At 37.8% G+C, this 25,468-nt stretch overlaps 1 protein-coding gene across 2 annotated transcripts in view; it reads left to right on the plus strand.

The window, feature by feature from the left end:
- The window catches only part of Fzd3 (frizzled class receptor 3), a 55,973-nt gene that overhangs the window by 19,949 nt on the left and 10,556 nt on the right, over positions 1–25,468 (plus strand). For both annotated transcript variants that reach the window (XM_013117295.3, XM_005075255.4), the window contains exons 3-5: positions 523–719; positions 3,169–4,186; positions 23,364–23,512. In XM_013117295.3, the coding sequence (XP_012972749.1) occupies positions 523–719; positions 3,169–4,186; positions 23,364–23,512 (1,364 nt within the window). The remainder of the gene's footprint in view (positions 1–522; positions 720–3,168; positions 4,187–23,363; positions 23,513–25,468) is intronic.

Raw genomic sequence — 25,468 nt, forward strand, 5'->3', positions numbered from 1 at the left:
AACCACATGGTGGCTCACAACCATCCATAATGAGATCTGGTGCCCTCTTCTGGCCTGCAGGGATACATGGAGGCAGAATGTTGTATTCATAATAAATAAATAAATCTTTAAAAAATATTTGTAGTGAGATATCCACTGCCACCCAGCACCTGTAACTGTGACCATGCCCATTCTGGCGTGGCCACAGGTACAGAAGTGGCATAGAGTGGGTTTACTTTTTGGGGTCAGGACAGGTGGCTCTCTCTTGCTTCTTGGTCTGGTCATGGAGAGTATCTGGGTGGCAGGGTCGGCATCCTTGGAATGGGAACTCGAGGCAGTCATCTGTTTCTTGTGTAAGTTCATTCTCCCCGAATAAACTTCACTTAACCTGTCCTGAGTCTAGTGAGTCTTGATTTCCACGAAATAAATATTAATAGCCTTGAAAAAATTTTAAAGATCAATAAAAAGTAACTCAGGCTATTAACAAACACTTAAATTATCTAAAGCTCTTTATCTAATTATTCAATTTTAACTTTTTCCTAGCCATTCCACCCTATGGTGAACCTGGACTGTTCTCGGGATTTTCGGCCATTTCTTTGTGCACTCTATGCTCCTATTTGTATGGAATATGGGCGTGTCACACTTCCCTGTCGTAGGCTGTGTCAGCGTGCCTATAGCGAATGTTCAAAGCTCATGGAGATGTTTGGTGTTCCTTGGCCTGAAGATATGGAATGCAGTAGGTATGGTCATTTTTTTTATGCTGATGTTTGCCTTTTCTTTCATCTGTTTTAAAGAGCAGGATTTTTTCAATGTATAGATGTATATATTAATGTTGAGCACTGTTTCATTGTCTTATTTTTGTAGGAATTGGGAAGAAGTAAATGAATATGATAGGAAGAAGATATTTCTATGAAGAAATTTAAAAGAATTAAGAATCATAAAGACATTTTTTTCTTTTCTGCCTTTAAAACACTTTTCTGTTTCTAGAAGTAATGCCATTCATGAAAAATTAGAAGCTAGGTGGTGGTGGTTCATGCCTTTAATCCCAGCCCTTGGGAGACAGAGGCAGGTGGATCTCTGTGAGTTCAAGGCCAGCCTGGTCTACAGAATGAGTTTTAGGACAACCAGGACTACAGAGAGAAACTGTGCCTCAAAAAAAAAAAACAAAACAACACCACCAAAAAAAAAAAAAAAAAAGAAGAAGAGGAAAATAATTAAATAATTACTCATGACTATCATTTTAGCAGCTTAAATGCTTTTGATAGGATGTGCTGATATTTAGGGTTGATGGGTCAATTTTTTTCTCCCTATCACATATTAGCACCCAGTTGAGAAAATGTTGGTGCTTTTCAAATCTTATGTAACACATAGACTGTGAACTGTTACAGAAGATTTAGGAATTTGTTTAGCAGACATTCCTGTAGTTTTGTAGGAGTCAGTACTATTAAGAGTAATGATATAGTTTGTTATATAACATACCTTCCTATTTTCTGCAATTATTTCAGAGATAACGAATAATAAGGGATTTATTATATAACATACCTTCCTATTTTCTGCAATTATTTCAGAGATAACGAATAATAAGGGAATACTTATATACTCACAATGATCTGCCTTTTTCCTGCCCTCAACATTTTGTAATGTTTGTCTTCAGATCTTCTTTTAAGAAATAAAATATTGTAAATACAAGCTGAGCTTGGTGGCATATGCTTGTAATCCCAGCATTTGGGAAGCTAAGGCAGGAAGATTGTGAGTTTGAGGCCAGCCTAGGTTACATATTGAGACTCTGTCTGGAGTGAGGTGGGGGGGCTCTATAGTACAGCTGCATGCTTTGTTGGCCCTTGTCTTGCTTGCATTTCCTTCTTTTCTCCCCAAGGTTTGGTAAATATGGTAAAGTAACTATTAATTACGTCCATGCTTGGTTTATACATTTTACATATATATGTGTATGCATATATATATATTAATTAAACAAAATGTTTTCCCTGATCTATTCTTGTTTGTGTTTCTTAAATTACTAATTAAAAGTTAATATCTGATAGTTAACTGTGTTAAAATCCTATAATTATTTAGCTGTCTCCTATTGATAATTGTTTAGATTACTCTACAGTGTTTATTAGAAACTATTTCTCCTTTAAAGTACTTTTGACTGTGATCTGGCAGTAGCTGGTAGAGTAGTATATCATGTCTTCACATGACAGAAGGGCTAGAAAGCAAAAAGGCAATCTCTTCTTAAAGCCCAATCTATGAGAGCTTTGCCTTTATTACTAATACTACCACAGTGAGGACTAAGTTTAACACATGAGATGTGTTGGACATGTATCATGAACATCCTTGGTTTCTTCCCCAGCCTCTTTATTTTTTTTTTCATCATTTAGTATAAGCTTTGTTACCAGTAACAGAGATTGGGCTAGGGGAGTCTAGAGTGCTTGCTCAGCATTCATTCATAAAAGCCTTAGGTTCTAAACCCAGCATTGCCTCTCCTGAAGCTAGAGAGTGCACATGAGATCTAAAACTCATTTGTGAGGTTTTTTTATTACTAATGTAGCTCACAGCACCTTGGACCATACATTTAAGGAAGATTTTTAAATCTTAAGTTTGAACTTTTATCTGCTGTTCTTTTTACACAATATAATTACACATACATATACACACTTATTTCACATTTGGAAACTATAAAGACTATACTAAATAAATAGTCCACATATATGTTGTTTATTTTTGATGGCTGGTTTGACTGAATGGAGTGCTGATTTTGAGGGTAAAACAAATTTAATTTTAAGACTGTCATTTAAAATCTGCTTGAAGCCTCCCCAGAACATGCCATTTTCTTTTATTTTGGTGTTTTTTTGAAGATTTAAAAAAATATATACAATTTGTTTTTATTTTATGTTCATGGGTGTTTTTCATTCATGTATGTCTGTGTAATGGTGTTAGAAACCTTGGAACTGGATTTACAGACAGTTATGAGCTGCCTTGTGAGTGCTGGAAATTGAACCCATGTCCTCTGGAAGAGCAGCCAGTGTTTTTAACCACTGAGCCATCTCTCCAGCCCCTTGTTTTCTTTATTTTTATTTATCACAAGTGATGGGAATAGATGATATTACAGGTGCTAAATTTAGAATTTGAAATTGCTAAGTGACAGCAGATCTACCCGAAGTAAATATGGTTATCATCTTTATTTTTTAGGTTTCCAGATTGTGATGAGCCATATCCCCGACTTGTGGATTTGAATTTAGTTGGAGATCCAACTGAAGGTGCCCCAGTTGCAGTACAGAGGGATTACGGTTTTTGGTGTCCCCGAGAGTTGAAAATTGATCCAGATCTTGGCTATTCCTTTCTGCGTGTTCGAGATTGTTCACCACCATGTCCCAATATGTACTTTAGGAGAGAAGAACTGTCATTTGCTCGCTATTTCATAGGACTAATTTCAATCATTTGCCTCTCTGCCACGTTGTTTACTTTTTTAACCTTTTTGATTGACGTCACAAGATTCCGTTACCCTGAAAGGCCTATCATATTTTATGCAGTCTGCTACATGATGGTGTCATTGATTTTCTTCATTGGCTTTTTGCTTGAGGATCGAGTAGCCTGCAATGCATCTAGCCCTGCACAGTACAAGGCTTCCACAGTGACACAAGGATCTCACAATAAAGCCTGTACCATGCTTTTTATGGTACTCTATTTTTTCACTATGGCTGGCAGTGTATGGTGGGTAATTCTTACCATCACATGGTTTTTAGCAGCTGTGCCAAAGTGGGGTAGTGAAGCTATTGAGAAGAAAGCATTGCTGTTTCATGCCAGTGCCTGGGGCATCCCTGGAACTCTAACTATCATCCTTTTAGCGATGAATAAAATTGAAGGTGACAATATTAGTGGCGTGTGTTTTGTCGGCCTCTACGATGTTGATGCGTTAAGATATTTCGTTCTTGCTCCCCTCTGCCTGTATGTGGTAGTTGGGGTTTCTCTCCTCTTAGCCGGCATTATATCCCTAAACAGAGTTCGGATTGAGATCCCACTAGAAAAGGAAAACCAAGATAAGTTAGTAAAGTTCATGATCCGGATTGGTGTTTTCAGCATTCTTTACCTTGTACCACTCTTGGTTGTAATTGGATGTTACTTTTACGAGCAAGCTTACCGTGGCATCTGGGAAACAACATGGATACAGGAACGTTGCAGAGAATATCATATTCCATGTCCATACCAGGTAAGGGAACCCTTGTTATAATTCTCGGAATGTGTGTTAATGAAAAGAGGGTTACTATAAAAAGTAATCTTATCTGTTGTTTTCCTTCTAATTCGTCATGAACCTTAAGCATGTACATTAAAGTTTTAAAGTGAAGATAATTGATAAGCATGTATTGTGGTAAGTTTATAATACACATACTTGTATAGATTTTATTTGGTTTTTGTTTTAGTTTTTTGAGACAGGGTTTCTCTGTGTAGCTTTGTAGACCAGGCTGGCCTCAAACTCACAGACATCTACCTGCCTCTGCCTCTCAAGTGCTGGGATTAAAGATGTGCACCACCACCTGGCTAGATTTTCATTTTAAAAGATGATTTATATTTTCATATTATGAGCTTAAAGCAACTTATCTCATCACCACAAAATATTTGATTCTTTGAAAGTCAAGTTTTATAGGGGAGAAAACTGTTCCAACTCTGAGAGAAGGGTCCTGTCTTCTGTGGAAATTTCATTGGTGGTCAGATTATTTGAACAGTTTTATAGAAATAGCTGAATTCAATTGTGTAAACTCTTGGCATTACTTTTTCTTGTTTGTATACAGAATACTTTGTGATGTACCTTCTAGTTTGAAGAGCCATAGAATCAGAATTTTAGATCTAGAAAGAAGTTTAAAGATCATTTATTTTGATTCTGTCCATAAATTAAATTTTCATACATCTGTTTTGTTTGACTATTTGAACTACTGGGGGCTTGCCCATGCTTAGTGTGTGACCATTTAGTCTTAGGAGAGTAACTGAGAACAGGCCAGAGGACCTCATCCTCTAGATGGTGCCTAGTCTTCCTCCCTTTTTTTTTTTTTTGGTTTTTCGAGACAGGGTTTCTTTGTGGCTTTGGAGGCTGTCTTGGCACTAGCTCTTGTAGACCAGGCTGGCCTCGAACTCACAGAGATCCGCCTGCCTCTGCCTCCCGAGTGCTGGGATTAAAGGCATATGCCACCAACGCCCAGCAGTCTTCCTCCTTTTAAAAGGGTTTTCTTTTTCTTTTGTAATTCTTTAAGGGTTATTTAAATTTATGTGTATTTGCTAGCATGTATGAACATATACCACTTGTGTGCCTGGTACCAGTGGAGTTCAGAAAAGGGTGTTGTGTCTTCTGGAACTGGGTCTGTGGATGACTGTGAGCCATTATGTAGGTGCTGGGAACCAAACCTGGCTTTTCTCAGAGAGCAATAAAGGTTCTTAACTGCTGAGCAGTCTCTCAGCCCCTCAAAAGGTGTTTTCTTAGTGTTCTAATGTGGCATCTGTTCACCATCTTCTGTGTGCACTAGTCATCTTACAGCTCCCTGACATGTCTCAGACCTTTAAACACTATTGAAGTGTTTACATCTCAGACCAAAGGGCTTGCATTCCTCTATCTTTTCTTCTGCTAGACAGTGAACTTTTTTTTTTTTTTTTTTTTTTTTTTTTTGGTTTTTACGAGACAGGGTTTCTCTGTATTGTTTCGGAGGCTATCCGTCCAGCCCGGCCTCGAATTCACAGAGATCCGCCTGCCTCTGCCTCCTGACTGTTGCCACCACTGCCCGGCGACAGTGAACTCTTTGAGAGCAAGACATTTTTCTTTTATTGAAAATAGATTCTGTTTTTTTACAGTATATCTGATTATAGTTTTCCTCTCTCTACTCTTCCTAGTTCCTCCCCACCTCCCGTTCCCTTTGGATCTACTTTCTTTTTGTCTCATTAGAAAAGAGCAGGCTTTTAAGAGATAGCAATCAAACATGACTAAATAAAATATAGTAAGATGAAGAAATGGAAATCTAAAAAGAGGAAGAGTTCCAAGAGCAGACACAAAAGTCAGAGACCCACTTGTTCTCACACTGAGAAGCCTCATAAAATACTAATAGCTATAATATATATGCAGAGGACCTGGTGTAGACCCATGTAGGCCCTGTGTTTTCTGCTCAGTCTCTGTGTGTTCATATGTGCTTTGCTTAGTTGCTCCAGAGAGCATTTTTTTTGTGGTGTCCTTCATCCCCTCTGGCTCTTGCTGACATCCAGTTAGAACAGCACCATTTGTTGAAGTTGCTATCTTCTTTCCAGTATCAAAAATTGGGTGTCAGTGGGTATACGGATTTATGTCTAGGTCTACTATTTGATTCCACTGATCAATGTTCCTGTTTTATGTCAATACCCTGTGGTTTTTTATTACAGTAGCTCTGTAGTTCATCTTGAAATTGGAAATTGTGGGGACTCCAGCAGTTCTTTTATTGTTCAGAATTGTTTTAGGTGTCCTGGGTTTTTGTTTTTCCATATAAAGAATTGTGTTGGAATTTTAATGAGGATTGTGTTGAATCTGTAGATTGCTTTTGGTAATGGCCATTTTTGCTATGTTAATCCTACCAATCCATGAACATGGGAGCTCTTGCTATCTTCTGATGTCTTCTTTAATTTCTTTCTTCAATATCTTGAAGATTTTATCATGCAAGTCTTCTACTTGTTTGGTTAGATTTACCCCAAGATACTTTTATATTACTTGAGGCTATTGTGAAAGATACTGTTTCCTTGATTTCTTTCTCAGTCCATTTGTCATTTGTATATAGGAAGGCTACTGATTTTTTTGTTTTGTTTTGTTTTATTTTGTTAAACTTGAATCTAGGCCACTTTGCTGAAAGTGTTTATCAGCAGTAGGAGTTTCCTGATGAAAATTTTAGGGCCATTTTGTATATTATCATATCATCTGCAAATAATAATACTTGACTTCTCTCTTCCCAATTTGTATTCTCTTAATTTCCTTCAGTTGTCTTATTGCTCTAGCTAAGACTTCAAAAACTCTATTTTATAGGTAAGAAAAGAGTGGACATCCTTACCTTGTTACTGATTTTAGTGGTATTGCTTTGAGTTTCTCCCCATTTAAGCTTATGTTGGCTGTGGACTTGCTGCAAATTGCCTTTACTAAGTTTAGGTATGCCTTGTATCCCCAGTCTCTCCAGGACTTTTATCATGAAGGCATGTTGGATTTTGTCAAACGCCTTTCCTACATCTAACAAGATCTGTCAAGTCTCTAAACACTATTAAAGCACTTCTCGTGTCCATGTATCTTTTCTTCCTGTTAGACAGTGAACTCTTTGAGAGAAAGAACTTTAAAAAAAATGTTTGAATACATATTCTATAGTTGGTAAATGAAAAGTTGCCACAGAGATACAGAAAAAAGAATACCTTAGAGAAGTAGTAACACAATGCTTCAGTGAGGATAAGGTTAGCACATAGTCAGTGCTCAGAGTCAGTGGTGACAATGACAGTTTACTGCTTTCTTCTGGTTTGATATTTTAAAAGACTGCCTCATAGCCAAACATTGTTTCTTCACCAGCCATAAAACAATATGTAATTGAATACTAGGTAACATATAGGGAAGCGATTAATGTGAGTCAACCATGTCTTTTATGTACTTTCAGGTCTGAAAATTGTATTAGGGGTTTTTAGTAAGCAAATCTAGTAAGAAATTCAATAGAAGATCATTATTATTTTTCCCCAATCTATAAATTGTGGGTTTAAAAATAGTAGCTAATATTTCTTACAAATATAAAAGCATTGTTTGTACCAATTATACCACAAAGCAAACGAGAAACTGTCATTATCATCATCTACTATAAGCACTGACTGTGTGTTAACATCATATTCATGTCCCCAACACTGCTGTTACCATTTATTTAAAATAACCTTTCTTCTTCATCCATATGCCCACATTCTTTGTAATATTACTTCTTGTTCTCTATTTTATTTTGTTTTTACCAAAATTTGCAATTGTTGCATCGTAGGAAAAAGAGTCTTCAACTCAAGTGGCTATTTTATTAGATTCAGACATTTTTTTCTCTTTTATAAGTATCAGGCATGAAAGTTTTTTTGCCAGGCTTTGAAGTACTACCCCAGTTGTTTAGTGTTTACATTCCCTTACTAGTAATAAGATTATTTTCCCATGTGCCTATTAGCCTTGCGGCTTCTTCCCTGTGACTTGTCTATTTGTTATCTTTGTTTACTGCTCTAATAGGTTGCTGTTGGTTGCTGATTTCCAGTTACTTGCATCACAGCAAGTATCTTCTCTGACCTACCTTTTGTGATTTGGGGTTTATGTTTGTTTGTAATTTTCTGGTTTGGTTTGGTTTTTAGATTGCTTTTTGGGGGGAGGGGGTTCAAGACAGGGTTTCTCTGGATTTGGAGACTTTCCTGGAACTAGCTCTTGTACACCAGGCTGGTCTCAAACTCACATAGATCTACCTGCCTCTGCCTCCCGAGTCCTGGGATTAAAGGTGTGTGCCACCATCACTTGGTTTACAAATGTCTTATTAATGCAACATACATATACACAAACTATAAAGGAATAAGAAGCTTAAATATCTGCATCATAACAGGGTGGAGAGAGCACTGGAAGAAGACTGCAACAGCTTGATACCCATGGGAGAAAGAGCATCTTCACAGGCAAGGGGGAGTCTGGGATCTGCACCTTCTCAAGTTCTTCTCATTCACAATCATGAGGGGTACTCCATTCACAGGGAGGTGTGTCTGATGCTCCTCAGGAAGGTCAGAACTAAAAGTCTACAGCAGCGGTCCTCAACCTTCCTAAGGCTGCAATCTTTTAGTACCATTCCTCATGTGTGGCAACCCCAAACCATAAACGTATTTTTGTTGCTAATTCATAGCTAATTTTGCTACTGCTATGAATTGTAAATATCTGATATGCAACTCCTATGAAAGGGATCATTTGACTCCCTGTGGGGTCGCAACCCACAGATTGAGAACCACTGGTCTAGACTTTTCTGTTGTCATCAGAAGCAGGAAAAGAACTTTGTATTTTAACAGTCTCCTTGGTGACCTTTTTCATAGTAAAAGTTAGTTGTTTTTCTTTGAGGGGTCAATTAATTTTGACTGACTTTTCTGAGCTCTTGACCAGCCTGTCTACCAGTGCTGGGTAAGGCTGGTGGAGCACTGAACACTTTGCCATCCTGTGATTTTAAAACCTGCTATTTCCCATCTAAGGTTTCAATACAAGATCCCAGGCTCAACCATAGTTAACCAAATGGCTTCTCCATTATCCTCATCTACAGAGACCAGAGTAGCCATTCTGGATAACTCCCAAGACTGCTCCAGGTTTTCTAAAACTTGATGAAGTTTTCCACATTCACATCTCATGGTTAAGAACACTTATATGCATTGCCGGGCGATGGTGGCGCACACCTTTAATCCTAGCACTCGGGAGGCAGAGGGAGGCGGATCTCTGTGAGTTCAAGACCAGCCTGGTATACAAGAGCTAGTTCCAGGACAGCTTCCAAAGCCACAGAGAAACCCTGTCTCAAAAAACCAAACCAAAACAAAACAAAAAACAAAACAAAACAAAAAAAAAACAAAAACCCAAGAACACTTGTATGCATACATTAATATTTTTTCTATCATTTAAATTTTCTCTATAATTAATATTAACATTTCTCTTTAAGTAATAGTGCAATCTAGTGAATTCCTTTGTGATTTCATGGTTTTAATCTCACTTGAGTAAATGGATGTTGAATTGAATCTGGTATATTCAGAAGATAAAGTACTGTAGATATTGCACTAGTTAAATTGACTTGATGGTGGATAAAAGTCTATGATACCATTTGATAGGCACAGTAACCTCATAACGTATGTAGTGTGGCTTTATTCTAAAACACTTGAAGTGTGTGGCTTTCTCAGTGTGTAGTTTGAATGTAATTGGCCTCCACAAGCTCATAGGGAATAGCACTATTTAGGAGGTGTGGTTTTATTGAAGTAGATATGGCCTTGTTGGTGGGAGTGCGTCTCTGTGGAGGCAGACTTAGAGTCTCTTATGCTCGAGATACCACCCGGTGTCTCAGTTCACTTCCTGTTGCCATTGCTAGAATAAAGAACTCTCTGCTACCTCTCTAGCACCATGTCTGCCCACACAGTGCCATGTCCCACCATGTTAATAATGGACTGAACCTCTGAACTGTAAGCCACCCAGTTAAATCTTTTCCTTATAAGAGTTTCTGTGGGGCTGGAGAGATGGCTCAGCCATTAAAGGCTAGCCTCACAACCAAAAATATAAGAGTTGATATGGCCATGGTGTCTCTTCATAGCAATAGAAACTCTAAGACACACAGTCACATTAGCTAAAAAAAAATCAACAAAAGTAAACCTATACAAACTGCATTTCAGTGATTACAAGGCCTGCCACCAGTGGGTCTAAAAATAACTAAGACAATATTCACCCTTTTACTTTTTTATTTATATTTAAGGCAGTATTTTATGTAGGCCAAATTTGCCTTGAACTCACTATGTAGCCAAGAATGACCCAGTTTATAAAGTGCTAAGGATGGAACGCAGGGCTTTGTACTTGCCTACTTTGTGACTTTTAACATGCAAATATTAGGATATTAGTTTTCATTCAGTTTCATTGGGATCTTAAGCACCAATGATACTGTATTCTCATTTTGAAGTAATATTGAGCATGCCTAAAGGAACATGCAGGAAGCTCTTATGATAATTCCTAATGAGAATTTTATAAGTGGTTTGAGCCGTAGTGGGGTAGCTGCTGCAGGTAACTTAGAAAGACTAAATAGCATTTGAATGTGTTTGATTAAATATACTAAGGTTGTAAGCCAGGTAGGGTGGTTCACACCGTAATCCAAGCACCACTAGTGTTTGAGGACAGCCTGGGTTATATAGTGTAACCCTAAATAACAAACAATACAAAGCAAGTGAGAAAGAAGCTATTTGGCTTCTGACAAAAATAGTAAAGTTGGCCTCTAACATCTAAAAAATCAGTTTGTGACATAATTTTATCACATTGCTTAAAATACTAATTGGATTTAATGCAAATCACATGTATATAAGCTTATGATTTGGACAAAATGAGCTAAATATAAGTTGGGTTAAAAATCTTTGAAATGGCAAGGGCAGTGGTGGCACATGCCTTTAATCCCAGCACTCGGGAGGTAGAAGTAGGTAGATCTCTGAGTTAAAGACCAGCCTGGTTTACAAGAGCTAGTTCCAGGACAGCCTCCAAAGCCACAGAGAAACCCTGTCTCAAAAAAAAAAAAAAAAAAAACCAAAAAACAAAGCAAATATTTGAAATGAATGCTCATCTTGAAAATGGAATTTCACTGCCTACACTTGTACCAACTGTTTTTTGTTTGTTTGTTTGTTTTTGTAAGAATGTTCATTTAATCAGGTGGTGGTGGCACACAACTTTAATCCCAGTGCTCAGGAGGCAGAGGCAGGTGGATCTCTGTGAATTCCAGGCCAGCCTGGTTTGCACAGCAAATTCCAAGACAGCCTCCAAAACTACAGAGAAAAGAATGTTCATTTATTTTTTTAAATATGTATCCACTCATGCTGTAAAAAGCATTATTTAAGGGCCAGCTAAAGCTATGAATCAGTTGGTAGAGTTTATTTAAGAAGCATGAAACTCTGGATTTCATCCCCAACAACATGTAAACCTGCTGCTGGTCCATGTGTGTGATCCCAGCATTCTGGAAGTAGGAACAGAAAATCAGAAGTTCAAGGTCATTCTTGGCCATATAGAATTCAGGACTAGGCTGTGATGTGTGGCATACTGTCTCAAATATTTTTTAAATAAAGGAATATTTAGTCCTAAATTTACTCAGAGTAATGCTTGTTTCACAACTGAAAAAGAGAGAGCCAGAGATAGTTTAGTGGTTAAGAGTATATACTGTTCCTGTGAAGGATCGAGTTCAGTTCCCAGAACCCAAACCATCTGTTGTGCTTCAGGGAGGTCTTAATCCTCTCTTCTCTATGGGAAATGCATGTAGTTAAAAACATGTCTTTAAAGGCAGTGATATTTACTTCTAGAGCAGATGTCATGTTAGTAATTCCCTAGGTACTTGGGGAGTTTGTTTGTTTTATTTTTAAATGTGCATTGGTGTTTTGTCTGCATGTATATCTGTGAGGGCGTAGGATTCCCCGGAACTGGAGTTACAGACAGTTGTGAGCTGCCATGTGGGTGCTGGGAATTGAACCTGGGTCCTTTGGAAGAGTAGCCAGTGCTCTTAACTGCTAAACCAGCTCTTCAGCCTCCCCCTTTTTTGTAAATGGCAGTCTCATTTATTTGTTTGTTTGTTGTGTCTTAAGAGATTTGAAGCACTTTTCAAAAGTTCCTGATAATTCTAGAATAGATTTTTTTAATGTAACAGGGCATATTAGCTCAAAACTGGAACAAATCAAATGGGATAAGTTCATGTCAAGTAAATACCACTTATTCATGTAAGAAAATAATATTATCTTTTAAGTTGCTATGAAGATTAAGCAAGATGAATTTTAATCTCTTGCCTGAGTGTCTCATATAGAGCATTAATTAAGGATAAGTACATAATTCTTCTTGGGTTCTCTACTGTAATCATCCAATTTTCTTCTAAACATTTAATTTTCAAAAACATGGTTTTTTTTCCATTTTTCTCATGTCCTTGATTCCTCTAACCTAGTGCTATATGTCAAGGCATCTGACACCAGAGCTTTTGCTTCAGACATAGAAAGTATGTTGCCACAGCTCAGTCTATCGAGTTCACATTAGCAGCATCTAAAAAAATACATTTTTATAGGAAAACAAACATCATTTACCCTTCCAGACACACAAGGCAAGCCATCTGTTGTTTATCTAGTCTTGATTCAGGAAAATACAAAAATAGCAGAATGACATTAAGTCCAATTTGTTGGTTTTAGCTTCATTTTCTGATAGGATGTTCCCTTTGCTAGTCAGTTTCAAAAGAATCAGCCGTACTTAGGACTGTGAAGGAAATGGTATTTTTCTTCTTGAACCATGAAAGACAGTAAAGGATTCTTGTAAATATGTAGTTCTTCTAATGTTTTGGTGGAGGTATCTATTAATCTTTAAAGTGGAAGCTATCTTGTTTGTAACTTCTAAGTTCAATCAGTTTATTCTCAGAATTTTTTAGTTTCTGTTAAAGAGGAGTCAAATTCCCTGAAAAAGCATTGCAAATCTCTTGCAGAATTAAGATATAAGCTGCTGATGTTAGGGCTTCCGTGGAACAAAACAGCTTAAACTGTGAGCTCAGTTAAGTGGCACTTTAGATACACCTTGTTTTAAAGTTTGCACTTTGTGCTTTGGGTCATAAAGGTAAGATCTCATACTTGCTGTGTAGCAGAGGCTGGCCTTAAACTCCTGATCTCCTCTCTCCATCTCCCAAGTGCTTGGATTATAGGCATGTGCTAGTTTTGTTTTGTTTTGTTTTGTTTTCCTCCCTTTTAATTCAGTGTCATTGTCAAGCCGGGCGTTGGTGGCGCACACCTTTAATCCCAGCACTTGGGAGGCAGAGACAGGCGGATCTTTGTGAGTTCGAGACCAGCCTGGTCTACAAGAGCTAGTTCCGGGACAGCCTCCAAAGCCACAGAGAAACCCTGTCTCGAAAAACCAAAAAAAAAAAAAAAAAACTTAATTCAGTGTCATTGTCATGATCTACAAAATAACACAGCAGTCTTTCTATAAAGGGTCAAATGTAAATATGGGAGCTTTTGTGGCTAAGTAGTACTCAGCTCTGCTGCTGTCTGCAAAAAGGACCATGAAAAAAGGAGGCAAATGTTGCAAGAAAGTTTAACTTACAAAAGAGTGACTTAGTCTACATGCTATAATATGCCAGTTCCTGATCAACATCAAACATTCTCTATAACCTTGGATATTTTATAATGAACTTGTAATAGTAGTTGATACCTATCATGTAAATTGTCAGACTTGCAGTGTAGTCTCACTATTTGGTGATAATTTTATGTCCAAAACTAAAATATTTACTATAACTTAATATTGCTATGTCACTATACTAAATAAATAAAATGACTTGTATGTCACTATAAGACTTGTCAGTAAAGGTTATTCTTAGAAGTCTTTGACAGTTTTGCCGCACCAATTAAGGGACATAATTTTGGTAGTTTATGCTAATATAACATCAGCGATACAGTTTAATAATTATAGTTGCTGCCAGGTGTGTGTGTGTGTGTGTGTGTGTGTGTGTGTGTGTGCACATAGGGGGGTGTATGTATGTTTTCAAGTATGTGCTCAGGCATGTGAAGGCCAGAGGACAACCTCTGATGTTAACTTATTGACAGTGGAGCCAAGGAATAATTTTACAAAATTCCTTAAAATTATTAAGGAAACTAAGTGTGAAACACAGTTTAGCCAAAATCATACAGTAAGTAACAGAGTTTGGATGTAAAACTGCCTGGTTCCAAAGCCTGCAGTCTTAATATTTTATGCTTTTTTCTATGCAAGAACACTGATGTATTTAAAGAGGTTTTTTCTACATTTTGCTATTTCACTCAGATGTTGTATCTTTTTTTGTTTGTTTTTTGTTTTTGTTTTTGTTTTTTGAGACAGGGTTTCTCTGTATTGTTTTGGAGGCTATCCTGGAACTCGTTCCGTAGACCAGGCTCGCCTCGAACTCACAGAGATCTGCCTGCCTCTGCCTCCTGAGTGCTGGGATTAAAGGCATGCACCACCAATGCCTGGCTTCAGAAGTTGTATCTTTACATTAGTCACTTAGTTTATAATTTCTTTAGCTCTATTTTTTTTTTGTTTGTTTGAGACTAGATCTCATGTAGCCCAAACTGGCCTCAAATATACCATCTGGTAGAAGATGACCTTGATTTTATTTTCCTCCTGCTTTTACCTCCCAGATGCTGGTATTACAGATGGGTGCTATTGCACCCTGTTTATATGCTTCTGCGACACTCGTGCATGCTAGGCAAGCACTCTGTCTCGTGATCTACACCCCCACCCTGAGCTCTGAAATCTTACAAGATATCTAAAGTTCTTCTCACATGTAAAAGTAAATGAATCTAGAAACTGCTTTCCCAGAACCACACCTTACTTTCTCTTCTTTTAAGAATCTCATTAATTCAGAATTATTATGCTTCTATTCTTCTGACATGTTGAGGTTGCTACAGAAGCAGGAATGATTAAGATAAAACCACTGTCTTAAAGGAGTTCATAGCCAGTAGAAGAAAGTTAACTGTGAATCAGAAAACGGCATGACTAAAGCAGAATTATGTGTGAGTTCTTCCTGTCTTTTCTTCCATAGAAAATGAGCACCTTCTTAGCATGAACCAGAAAAAAATACCTGAGTAACAACAAACAGACCTGGAAACACCTACTAAAACAGCTTGAAGTTTTTATATCAAATATTAATACAATTTGTTAAGTATACAAAGATTACATTTATCTTTCTAGGACTTCATAGCCAGGTTTAAATGTCTCTAAATAAGAAATCCTGGGGTCTAGGAGTGACTAGGAAGTTACTGTAACAGATTTCCAGGTGAGTGTTTTATTAACCCACCTTAAAATAAAACACACCATTTAAGGGGCTGGAGAAATGGCTCAGCAGTTATGAACCTGGGTCTTGCAGAGGACCCAGGTTCAGTTCTCAGCATTCACGCTGTGGCTCATAGCTGATAGGGTTTCTGCTTGTTGCTTGCGAGCTCTTTAAACCCTGAAGTTGCAAACAGTTTGGGAAGTTTTAAAGATCTCTCCATTGTGTACGAGGCTGAGAATGCTGTTGGCTATGACATTGCTGTGTAAAGGAGGACCCCTGTTTTGTTTATTCTGTAAAAACTGACTTGCCTTTTCTGATCATTTTTAGTTTGCATTTGCAAAAGACCAGACTTTCCCAAATAATTTACTTTTTGTGTGATTTGCTTTAGGAAGAAAACAGTAGTTCTTGAGGGAACTGAGATTGACATGTACAATAAGCTTGTTTCTAATTTAAATTTTAAAAAAGGAAAAAAATAGTAGTTCTTTTTTTAAAATCCAGGATAGAAATTATACTCTCCACCTGTGTGAGCATCATTGTTACACTATGCATGAGGAATATCATTGCTTATGCTCACCAAGATTAAGATAATTCTGTAGTTTTTATTTGTTTCCCACTTACTGCATCTATTAGTGTATAGTCTGTGTGTACAGCGTTGCTTTTCTATTTATTAACTATTTCCTGTTGTAAGACAGACAATAATGTCAATGATGATCAACACTTGTCATGTAGAATTGGATGTTGCCCTTTGCTTAATCAACTATAACTTCTTCATAATGCCAGCAAGGCAAAGAATGACAAAATTGAGATAACTGTGTTGTTTCTATTTTCATTTTGATCTCTTGAGTAAGTTTCTTATGGGGTTCGCTAAATAATAGGTGCAGTCTTTATTGATATATGCCTGATAGTAGTAAGATTTTGTGGTAATGCCTGAGCATTTGTGTTCTCTGGACAATTCATTCTAAATTAGTCAAGTTCTGCTCTCTTTTGTCTCTTTTCTCTCTCATCTCTCACTTGAGTAGTCACAAGCTTGAATAATGAAAGACAAATTTGTTCTTTAACCATTAAATTTCATTTTTATTTACTTAAAGGATGACACTGAGTAGTTATACAAGCTAGTTGTTGAACTTTGTTATAGTTGGCCACACTGGCTGCTCTTAATTTTATAAGAAGTAATTACCTTAATATGGCAATCTCTCTATTTAGAATTATAACTTATCATAGCCATGCCTGGTGTTTGTAGCAGTTACCATTCCCTGCATCCTTGCTCCACTGCTCTTAGTGCTTCTTCAGCCAGACACGAGGAGCTCCCAGTGAAACTTGCTGCCACTCTGCTCCACGGCTTGCTCGTCTCTCTGTGCTACATTATCTTAATTACTATAGCATTATAATAGGCTTTTATGTCGATAGGGCAAGTAATTGACTTTTCAAAGTGTAATAAAAGTAAAGGCTGATAAAGCAACATAATGTAATTAAGAAGTGTATAAAAGCTATAACTTGAAGCTTCAAGAATTTGTAGTTGAGGGTGTGGCTCAGTGCTAGGACATTTGTCTAAGCACACAGAAGGCCCTGGGTTCTGTTGTCAGCTCCCAGGAAAACAAAACAAAACAAAATTCCCATGCTGTGTTACTTGTATGACAGGTTGCCTGAGCCTGATTAATAGTTTATTTTCTTATGGTTTTACATGGTTACAGGCTTGATAATAAGTCAGTATTTTGTGGTTAACATATTTTAAAAAATAAAAGCTAATCGATCACAGTATGTATCTCCATTTGAAAATACAGATTTTGCTTGGTAAGGAAAAAGAGCTAAGAGCCAAAGACTCTGCCAACCTGATTCAAAGCCAAAATATCAACAACAGTTTAGGCTACCAAAATAATGTGACTATATCTTAGGGGGTTTCCTTTTTTTTTTTTTATGAGACAGGGTTTCTCTGTATTGTTTTTGGAGGCTGTCAGTCCAGGCTGGCCTCGAACTCAGAGATCTGCCTGCCTCTGCCTCCCGAGTGCTGGGATTAAAGGCGTGCACCACCAACGCCCGGCCAGGTTGTTTCCTTTTTATGCAAGGTTTTCCCTCCTTAATATGAGTAATTTTTTTCCATTTACTTGAAAAGAATTTAAACCACAGGGCTTTTTTAGATTATGAACCTAAGTAGGAAAAATAAGATATAGTTGAATGTTTTTTTCCAAATGATACTTCAGTAAAGCCATATAGCAGTACTATTAGCTATAGTAAGAGTGATTGTGGAGATCAGCTGTTTAGAAGATAATACCAAATAGGTTGTTTATAGCTAGCCAGGCTATTGTCCAAAAAAGGGGGGTGGCACAGTAGTCAAAGTAGATGCAGGTGTCTCCTTTATCTGGGATTCTCCTTGGTTTCCTAGATAACAAGCCAAAGAAATACATCAGATGAATTGAATTAGGGTTCTGTGATCATTAGTTTTGAATGTCAACCTGATGCAATCTGTTCTAGACCACAAGGGAAGAGTCTCAATGAGGGATGGTCTAGATCCAGTTGGCCTGTGGCTATGTTGGTAGGGAGTTTTAATTACAAGAAATGATGTGGCTTCAAAGACACAGTCTACTGTGGATCACACCATAGATTGGGGTCATAGACTGTGTAAAAGCAGAGAAAACTAGCTGAGCACCAAGTGTGAATGCACTTGTTGTTTCTCTACCCCGACTGTGGGTGTGATGTGGCCGCTTGTCTCACATTACTGCTACTGTGGCTTCCTTGGAGTGGTAGCTGTAATCTGGAATTGTGAACCAAAATAAACCCTCTGTCGCAACGTTGTTTTGTTTTGTTTTGTTTTTGTTTTGTTGTTGTTGTTTTGGTTTGGTTTTAGGGTGGGTTTTTTTAAGGGGGTCAGTATTTTATCACTACACCAGAAACAAAACTTAAGACAGGTTATATTTTATAACATCAGAAAGATCTGGTGTTTTCAAGAACTTTTTTATAAAAGGAAAAACAATGTAGTGCTTCTCATTTGTTCCCTTCTATATAAAGATTTGTTTTTTAATGTTTTTCTTTAAAAAACTATTAATTCACTTCCTCATTATAGGGTTATTTGTAATAAAGCTAAATATGTATTCCTTTTCCTTTATTTGGTGGGCCTTGCCCTGTGTATCATATTTATATATAGCACACCCTCAATATCTTTGTGTTCTCTGTGATGTATAACCAGATAGTGCATTCTCCCAGCTCTTTTCTCCGTCACAAGGAAAGCTCCTTTACAGCAGTCACTTGGCCATCCTCCCGTTAGTGTCTTGGACCTCTGCTCCAGCACTCACTGTCTTGCTTTACCCTTGCCATCCACAGGTGCTAACTTGTTCCCCCTGGAATTTGGGGTTTAACCAGAATCCTATGATAGACTGTTCATACTCCGTCTCTGCTCTCCCTCAAATCTCCTCTGCTGCTTGCATGACTGAAGGTGTCTGTGATTGCTTTGGGTATTACTGATTTTGTTTTTAGTACTCCTTCCTTTTATTTCAAACAATCTCTTATGCGAGCAATGTTGATTTATTAACGATAGTACCATACAGCATAAAACATTAGAGGAAAGAAGTTGGAAAATAGGTCTTCTTGTCTGTGCTCTGTCCCCCAGTCCCCGTTCCCCCCCGGCCCCCGTTTCTGGATAGCCTTAATCTCACCCTGTTTTAGACAGGTATCTAAGCTCCAGAATGCCTATTTGCATGATGTTTCCAAGCTTAGTTTAGAACTCTTAATATTTCTCCTAAAAGCCTACTTCCTGCATCTCACCCCCACATTCCCCCCATTCACTGATTGGTAGTTGCCTTCCCCAGTTGTTCAGACTCAATTTGGAGGCGTCTTCGAGCCTCCTCTCCTTTCACACTTTGCATCCAACCCAATTAGCTTTGCAAACCTCCACTTCCTCCCTTGATCAAGGTTCATCTGCTTGTACTCTCACTCTCTCACAGCTCGGTTCAGTGTGGCAGCCATAATACTCTTTTGAAAACACAAGTGAACTTGGTTGCCCCTTTGAACAAAGCCCCTCAATGGCTTCCTGTTGTTCTGTAATGAAATTTGTATTCTTACCATTGCCCATAGGACCAGACATCGTCTGGTTCCTGCTAATTCTTTCTGACGGTATCTCCTGTCATTTTCCTACTTGCATGCTCAGCTCTAGCTGGCTCTAGCTTTACTGGCCACTTTGCTTTTCTTCAAAAGTAACAAACTTTCCTTAGGATTATCATTATCAGCGTTTCTGTTTGAAATACTCACACTCCAAGATATGTCCTCAACCCCTACCTAATGTATCATGTCTGTGGAGAGACCTTGGCCATTCTGATATCTAATTCCTCTCTACCATTTCACACCCCAAATACTCTTCTCTCCTTTGCCCCTCACCTTGCTTTAGTTATTTTACTGCTCCCAAATGTCTAAGATTTCCTTATTTCTGTATTGTGTATTAGCAGTATTCTGCCCTACCTCTCCCTAGAATGGAAATTCAACAAGTACACAGAATATTCTGACTCATCTGCTGTGAGACATAGTAACACTCAAAATTTAAATGACTGAGGATGCAAATAAATTTAACCTTAAGGTGGATCATTTCACCTCCCTGTATTTTGAAGCCATATCTACAAAATGAAGGGTTTACCCAAAGTCCATGAGTAATCACTTCAACTTCAGATGATCATTCCCGGATAGGCACAAGTTCAAGGCATTTAACTTTTCAAATGATTTTTGAAGACACATTTTTCAGGACAGTACTTGACAGCTGCAACACTTTTAGGAATTATGTGATTTCTGTTGAGTTCTCCCATTGCACTTCCTTATTTCACCTTTACCTGTTGTATTTTCTAAAGTTATTACCCATTGTCATCCTCATTGTATTATTTAAATTTCTATTATTATTTCTGTGCATATAAGTGTTTGTGCTGCATGTATGTCTGTGTGTATGCCTAATGCCCAGGGAGGCTAGAAAAAGGGCATCCAATCTTCACCAACTAGAGTTACAGATTGTTGTGAGCCACCATGTGGGAGCTAGGAATCAAACTGAGGCCCTTTGGAAGAATAGCCAATGCTCTTAACTTCTGAGGTATCTCTCTAGCTCCTCTTTGCATTATGGAATTAAATTGCCTCTCTGCAGTAATAGGAATATCTTTTTCTGATGATCCCTCACTTGACCATTTATTGGATATAAGCAAATGTGATTTGAAGCATGTTTCTTAGCCACTTCATTCTTGTATTGTACCTTTGTAGAGATTCCCTCCCCGCCCTCATTCTGGATACATACAATCATGGTTAATGTACATGTTAATTGGTTTGATGGATTTTTAATCATGGGGAAGACAACAAAACTAGACATAAAAATTAGTGTCTCATTATACTACAGTTTTTCAAACCAGGGCACACACCTCTGATCTTAGTACTTGGGAAGTTTAGGCAGCTCACCTATGTACTATGAAATGAGGTGGCAGAGGATTGATTGCCACAAGTTCAAGGCTAGCTTAGGCTCCAGAGTGAAAACTTGTCTAAAAGAGCGGAGCCAGAGGTTGAGGGAGAATGAATGTGTGTTAATTCAAGGGTGTGCCATGTTAAAAGACATTGTTTCAGAACAGAAAAAAATAAAAAGGTTTTCTGAGATGAATAGGCTCTTAAACTGTAGGACAATGCCTAGAATTTTCCCTTTCCAAGTCTTCAGTGTCTATCAGCTTAGGGGTTGGGGGCAAGGAGGATGATGTAAATAACTTCCATACTTCAGGGCTATTCAGAAACTTCACACTGATATAAAAACTCCTTTAAAGGGGTTATAGTCTCCATGGTTTATTTCACCACAGAGTATCTTTTTTAAGCTTTATTTTTATATGTCTGGGTGAGTATGTGCCACATGTGTGTAGGAGACCAGAAGAGGGTGTCAGATCCTTTGGAACTGAAGTTATAGGCATTTATGACCACCCACTTCCCAAGCGTGGGTGCTAAGAACTGAAATCAACAAGTGCCCTTGACTGCTGAGCCATCTCTCCAAACTTGCACGTGAGACAGCAGTGTTCCATGAGACATATTTTTGAACATTTATTAGGTACAAGATATTTATATATCATTTTTTATGAAATGTACATTTGTTCCTTAATATTTTAAGAAAATCTTCATTTAAACAAATATGTTGTGGGATTGGAGATACAGCTCAAAAATGGCTAAGAACACTTGCTTCTCTTGCTGAGGACCTCGATTAAGTTCCCAGTACCTACATTACAGCCTACAGTCCAGTTCTCAGAGATCCGTGCCATCTTCTGCCCTGTGTAATAACCACGCATGCAGATGACACACAGACATGCATGCAGGAAAAACACAATGCACATACATATGTTGGGCATGATGGTGTACACCTTTAATCCCAGACTTTGGAAGACAGAAGCAGGCAGATCTCTGAGTTCAAGGCCAGCCTTGTCAATAGAGTGAGTTCCAGGACACTCAGGGCTACACAGAGATACTCTGTCTGGAAACAACAACAAAACTGGTTAAAACAACAATCAGAATGCTAGCAATAAGTAAAAGACAATAAGGAGTATTGAGTGCAAAGTTCAAGACTACCAGAGGTAAAAGTTTCCAGTGGAAGGCAGGGGTCTCTCCAGCAGCAGAAGGACTTTGCAGGCAGTGGACTTCAAGATAGTAACAAATAGTGTTACTGCTGTATGGCTACTTGAGATTAGTGGACAGAAATGCTTTTAGACAAAGGCTTGGCAAACCCTACCCAAGAAGGCAGTGGGAAAACAAGGGACTCCAAAGGGAGAAGTCTTGAGTAGTTCTAGGCAAAGTTAGTAATGATAAAATAATATTTTCGTGAAAATTACTCTGAATACTTCAAAATTAGGTAGTTGTGGGAGGAGTGTTGTCTTGTGAAGAGGATGTGGTTGGTGCTGAATATTTTCAACTATTTTGAGTTTTTGTTTTTTCGAGATAGGGTTTCACTGTATAACAGTCCTGGCTGTCCTGGGACTTGATTTATAGACCAGACTTGCCTTGAACTCACAGAGACTCACCTGCCTCTGCCGTCCAAATACTGGGATTAAAGGCATGTGCAACCAACCCCACTGCCCAGCTTTTGACTGTAATTTATTCCTAATAAAACCAAGTATAAGTAGCCAGGTGTGGTGGCACACACCCTTAGTCCTAGCAGTCAGGAGGCAGAGGCAGATGGATCTCTATGGGTTTAAGGCCAGCCTGGTCTAAATGAGTTCTGCATCAGCCGGGGATAAGCAGTAAGACCCATCTAAAAATTTTTAAAAGTGTAAGTATATATTCAAATACATATTTACTGTGTATCAATCATGTGTTGAGCACTGCTTAAAGGCCCTGGAAATAAAACACTTGGAGAGTTAGTAAACCTTCATCTTCATGGAGTTTACATTCCAGTGGTAAACTACACATTGCTTTTAAAAGGCATGCTATGGCAGACATAGGACTTATGGGGAAAGAAACAGTCTATGAAGAGGTGTTGGGGAATCCTTGAAAATATGTTGGTATGAGTAAGAAAATAGCTGATGAACAATGTTAACGTTAGACAAAATGTAAGGTAAAAGAACATTAACAAAGTAAGACAAATGTCTAGAGCATCTCCCTTACTAGCAAGATACAGAGTGACATTGACAGTGTAAGAATTGGTAGGTTCACAGTCATGTGAGTGTATCTCTGCTAAAACTAAAAGGTAGACAGAAAGTTAGTTAAGAATAGAAGAGATGGCTCAGTTAAGAGTACTTGCTGTTATTCTGAGGATCCAAGAAAATTATTCACAGAACTTTAGAAACAAAGGTACTAAGTTTGTAACATGATTTCACTGTTGTCTGTTTGTATTTCTGTATTTGCCTTCAATAAATGCACATATTTAAGGTGATTTTCTTTGCCTCCCTGTAGGTTACTCAGATGAGTCGTCCAGACCTGATTCTCTTTCTGATGAAGTATCTGATGGCTCTCATAGTTGGGATTCCTTCTATATTTTGGGTTGGAAGCAAAAAGACATGCTTTGAATGGGCCAGTTTTTTCCATGGTCGTAGGAAAAAAGAGTAAGTTAATGAGTCCTCACAGTATTAACAGCCCTTGTGTGTGTGTGTGTGTGTGTGTGTGTGTGTGTGTGTGTGTGTGTGTGTGTGTGTGTGTGTTGGGCTTGGAGAAGTAACTGTCAGCAGTGACTAGTAACATTTGGCACAGTAGCTTGACTTTAAAATGAAAAACTAGCTGAACACAGTAGCTTATGCCTGTAATCCTAGTTATTGATTAGGCTGAGGTAGGAGGATTAGAAATTCGAGGCCAGACAGGAAGACTCCATCTTAAAAATTAAATAAATAAATAAATAAATAAACAAACAACGGAAACTCTGACTTTGAGAAGATGGCTGAGTAGAACCATCCAAGTGCTTGCTTGTTCTAATCCTTAATAAGGAAGGAAGGCTAAGCATTGCAGAACATTCAAAGTATAGTGTTCTTGAAATTGCAAACAAGTGGATGCTTTTCCCCTTCATATTTACCTGGCCTTCCTAACTTCCTTGTGAAGGTTGGTGTGTATTCTCATCTCTTTTCAGATGAAAAAACTAAGAATAGCATAAATGTCTGGCCATAGCCACACAGCTGTTCAATATAAGTGGTAACTTCAATTTCAGTTTGAAGTTTTCCATTGCTTACACAGGTCTGTCAAACATATGAAAAGATAGACTATTGTTCCATTCTAATTTAGTGCACATTAAAAGTTTATAACCCTAATTTCTTTCTTTTGTTGAATTCTAGTCTGAAATTATTGAAGGAGTTAATTAAGAGTGATGGTAATAGGTTGCATCATGTTCCTGATTTTAATTAAAAATATTCCTAGTTATCCAGTATGCACACTTTTAATCCTAGCACTCAGGAGGCAGAGGCAGGTGGATCTCTGTGACTTCAAGGCCATCCTGGTCTACCGAATGAGTTCTAGGATGGCCAGAGTTACACAGAGAAACCTTGTCCTGGAAGAAAGAAAATATTTCTAGTGGTTTTTGGTGTTTTCATTAAATAATGATGCTGCTTTTGGAGGTGACATATTTTCTCTTTGTAAGAACTTATTCTCTATTGGTACTCTATTATAGTTTTTTAAAAAGATTTTATTTATTTATTTATTAATATGTATACAATGTTCTGTCTGCACGCCAGAAAAGGGCACCAGATCTCATTTCAGATGGTTGTGAGCCACCATATGGTTGCTGGGAATTGAACTCAGGACCTCTGGAAGAGCAGCCAGTGCTCTTAACCTCTCAGCCATCTCTCCAGCCCTCTATTATAGTTTTAAATATCAAAAATAACGTTAGATGGATTAAAGGAATATATGTAAAGTAGATGTTAAATACCTGTCTTCAGCCTATCAGCCCAGTACTGAAAACAGCAGGGAACTGGACCAACACTGTTAATTTGAGAGCTTACATGTGCTTTCTCAAATGCTTTCTCAATATATGATCAAGTCTTTACATGTTGGGGTTGTTTTTTAAATTAAGTCCTTTAATTTTTAACTTTAGCTGATTCTCGCAGACACTCTACAAGTTGGGTTCTTGTTAATTCAGTTATTGCTTTGTTCATCATCATGCACACATACCTGCTGTACGTCCTTTCATAACAGTTAAAACTTTTACTTTTGATAATTTGTCCTTTGAAATGTGTAGGACTTCATTGAATATTTGCTTAATTTAATTTTTCATATGACTTTGTTCTAAGGTTGACTACTCAGGTTTACTCTAACACAAGACAGCTGTTCCTGACCCAGAGTCAAGATGAAGCCTTAAATGGCCTTTGCAAATTAAAACCGTATCCAGTTATCATCATGAAACCATTGTTACTTCTTCAAAGCATGAAAGAAAGCTTTTTTTTTGTCTTATAATTAATTTTTAAAAGTATTTTGGAACCTAAAGAATCACAGGTGTCTTTAGCTGAAAGGGACCTTTTAGAAAAAATGGACTTATCTGCCTTCATTTCATAGATAAAATAAAGGAAAGACAGGATAGT

This window comes from Mesocricetus auratus, unplaced genomic scaffold (assembly GCF_017639785.1).
Source record: "Mesocricetus auratus isolate SY011 unplaced genomic scaffold, BCM_Maur_2.0 Super-Scaffold_100707, whole genome shotgun sequence".
Lineage (NCBI taxonomy): Eukaryota > Metazoa > Chordata > Mammalia > Rodentia > Cricetidae > Mesocricetus > Mesocricetus auratus.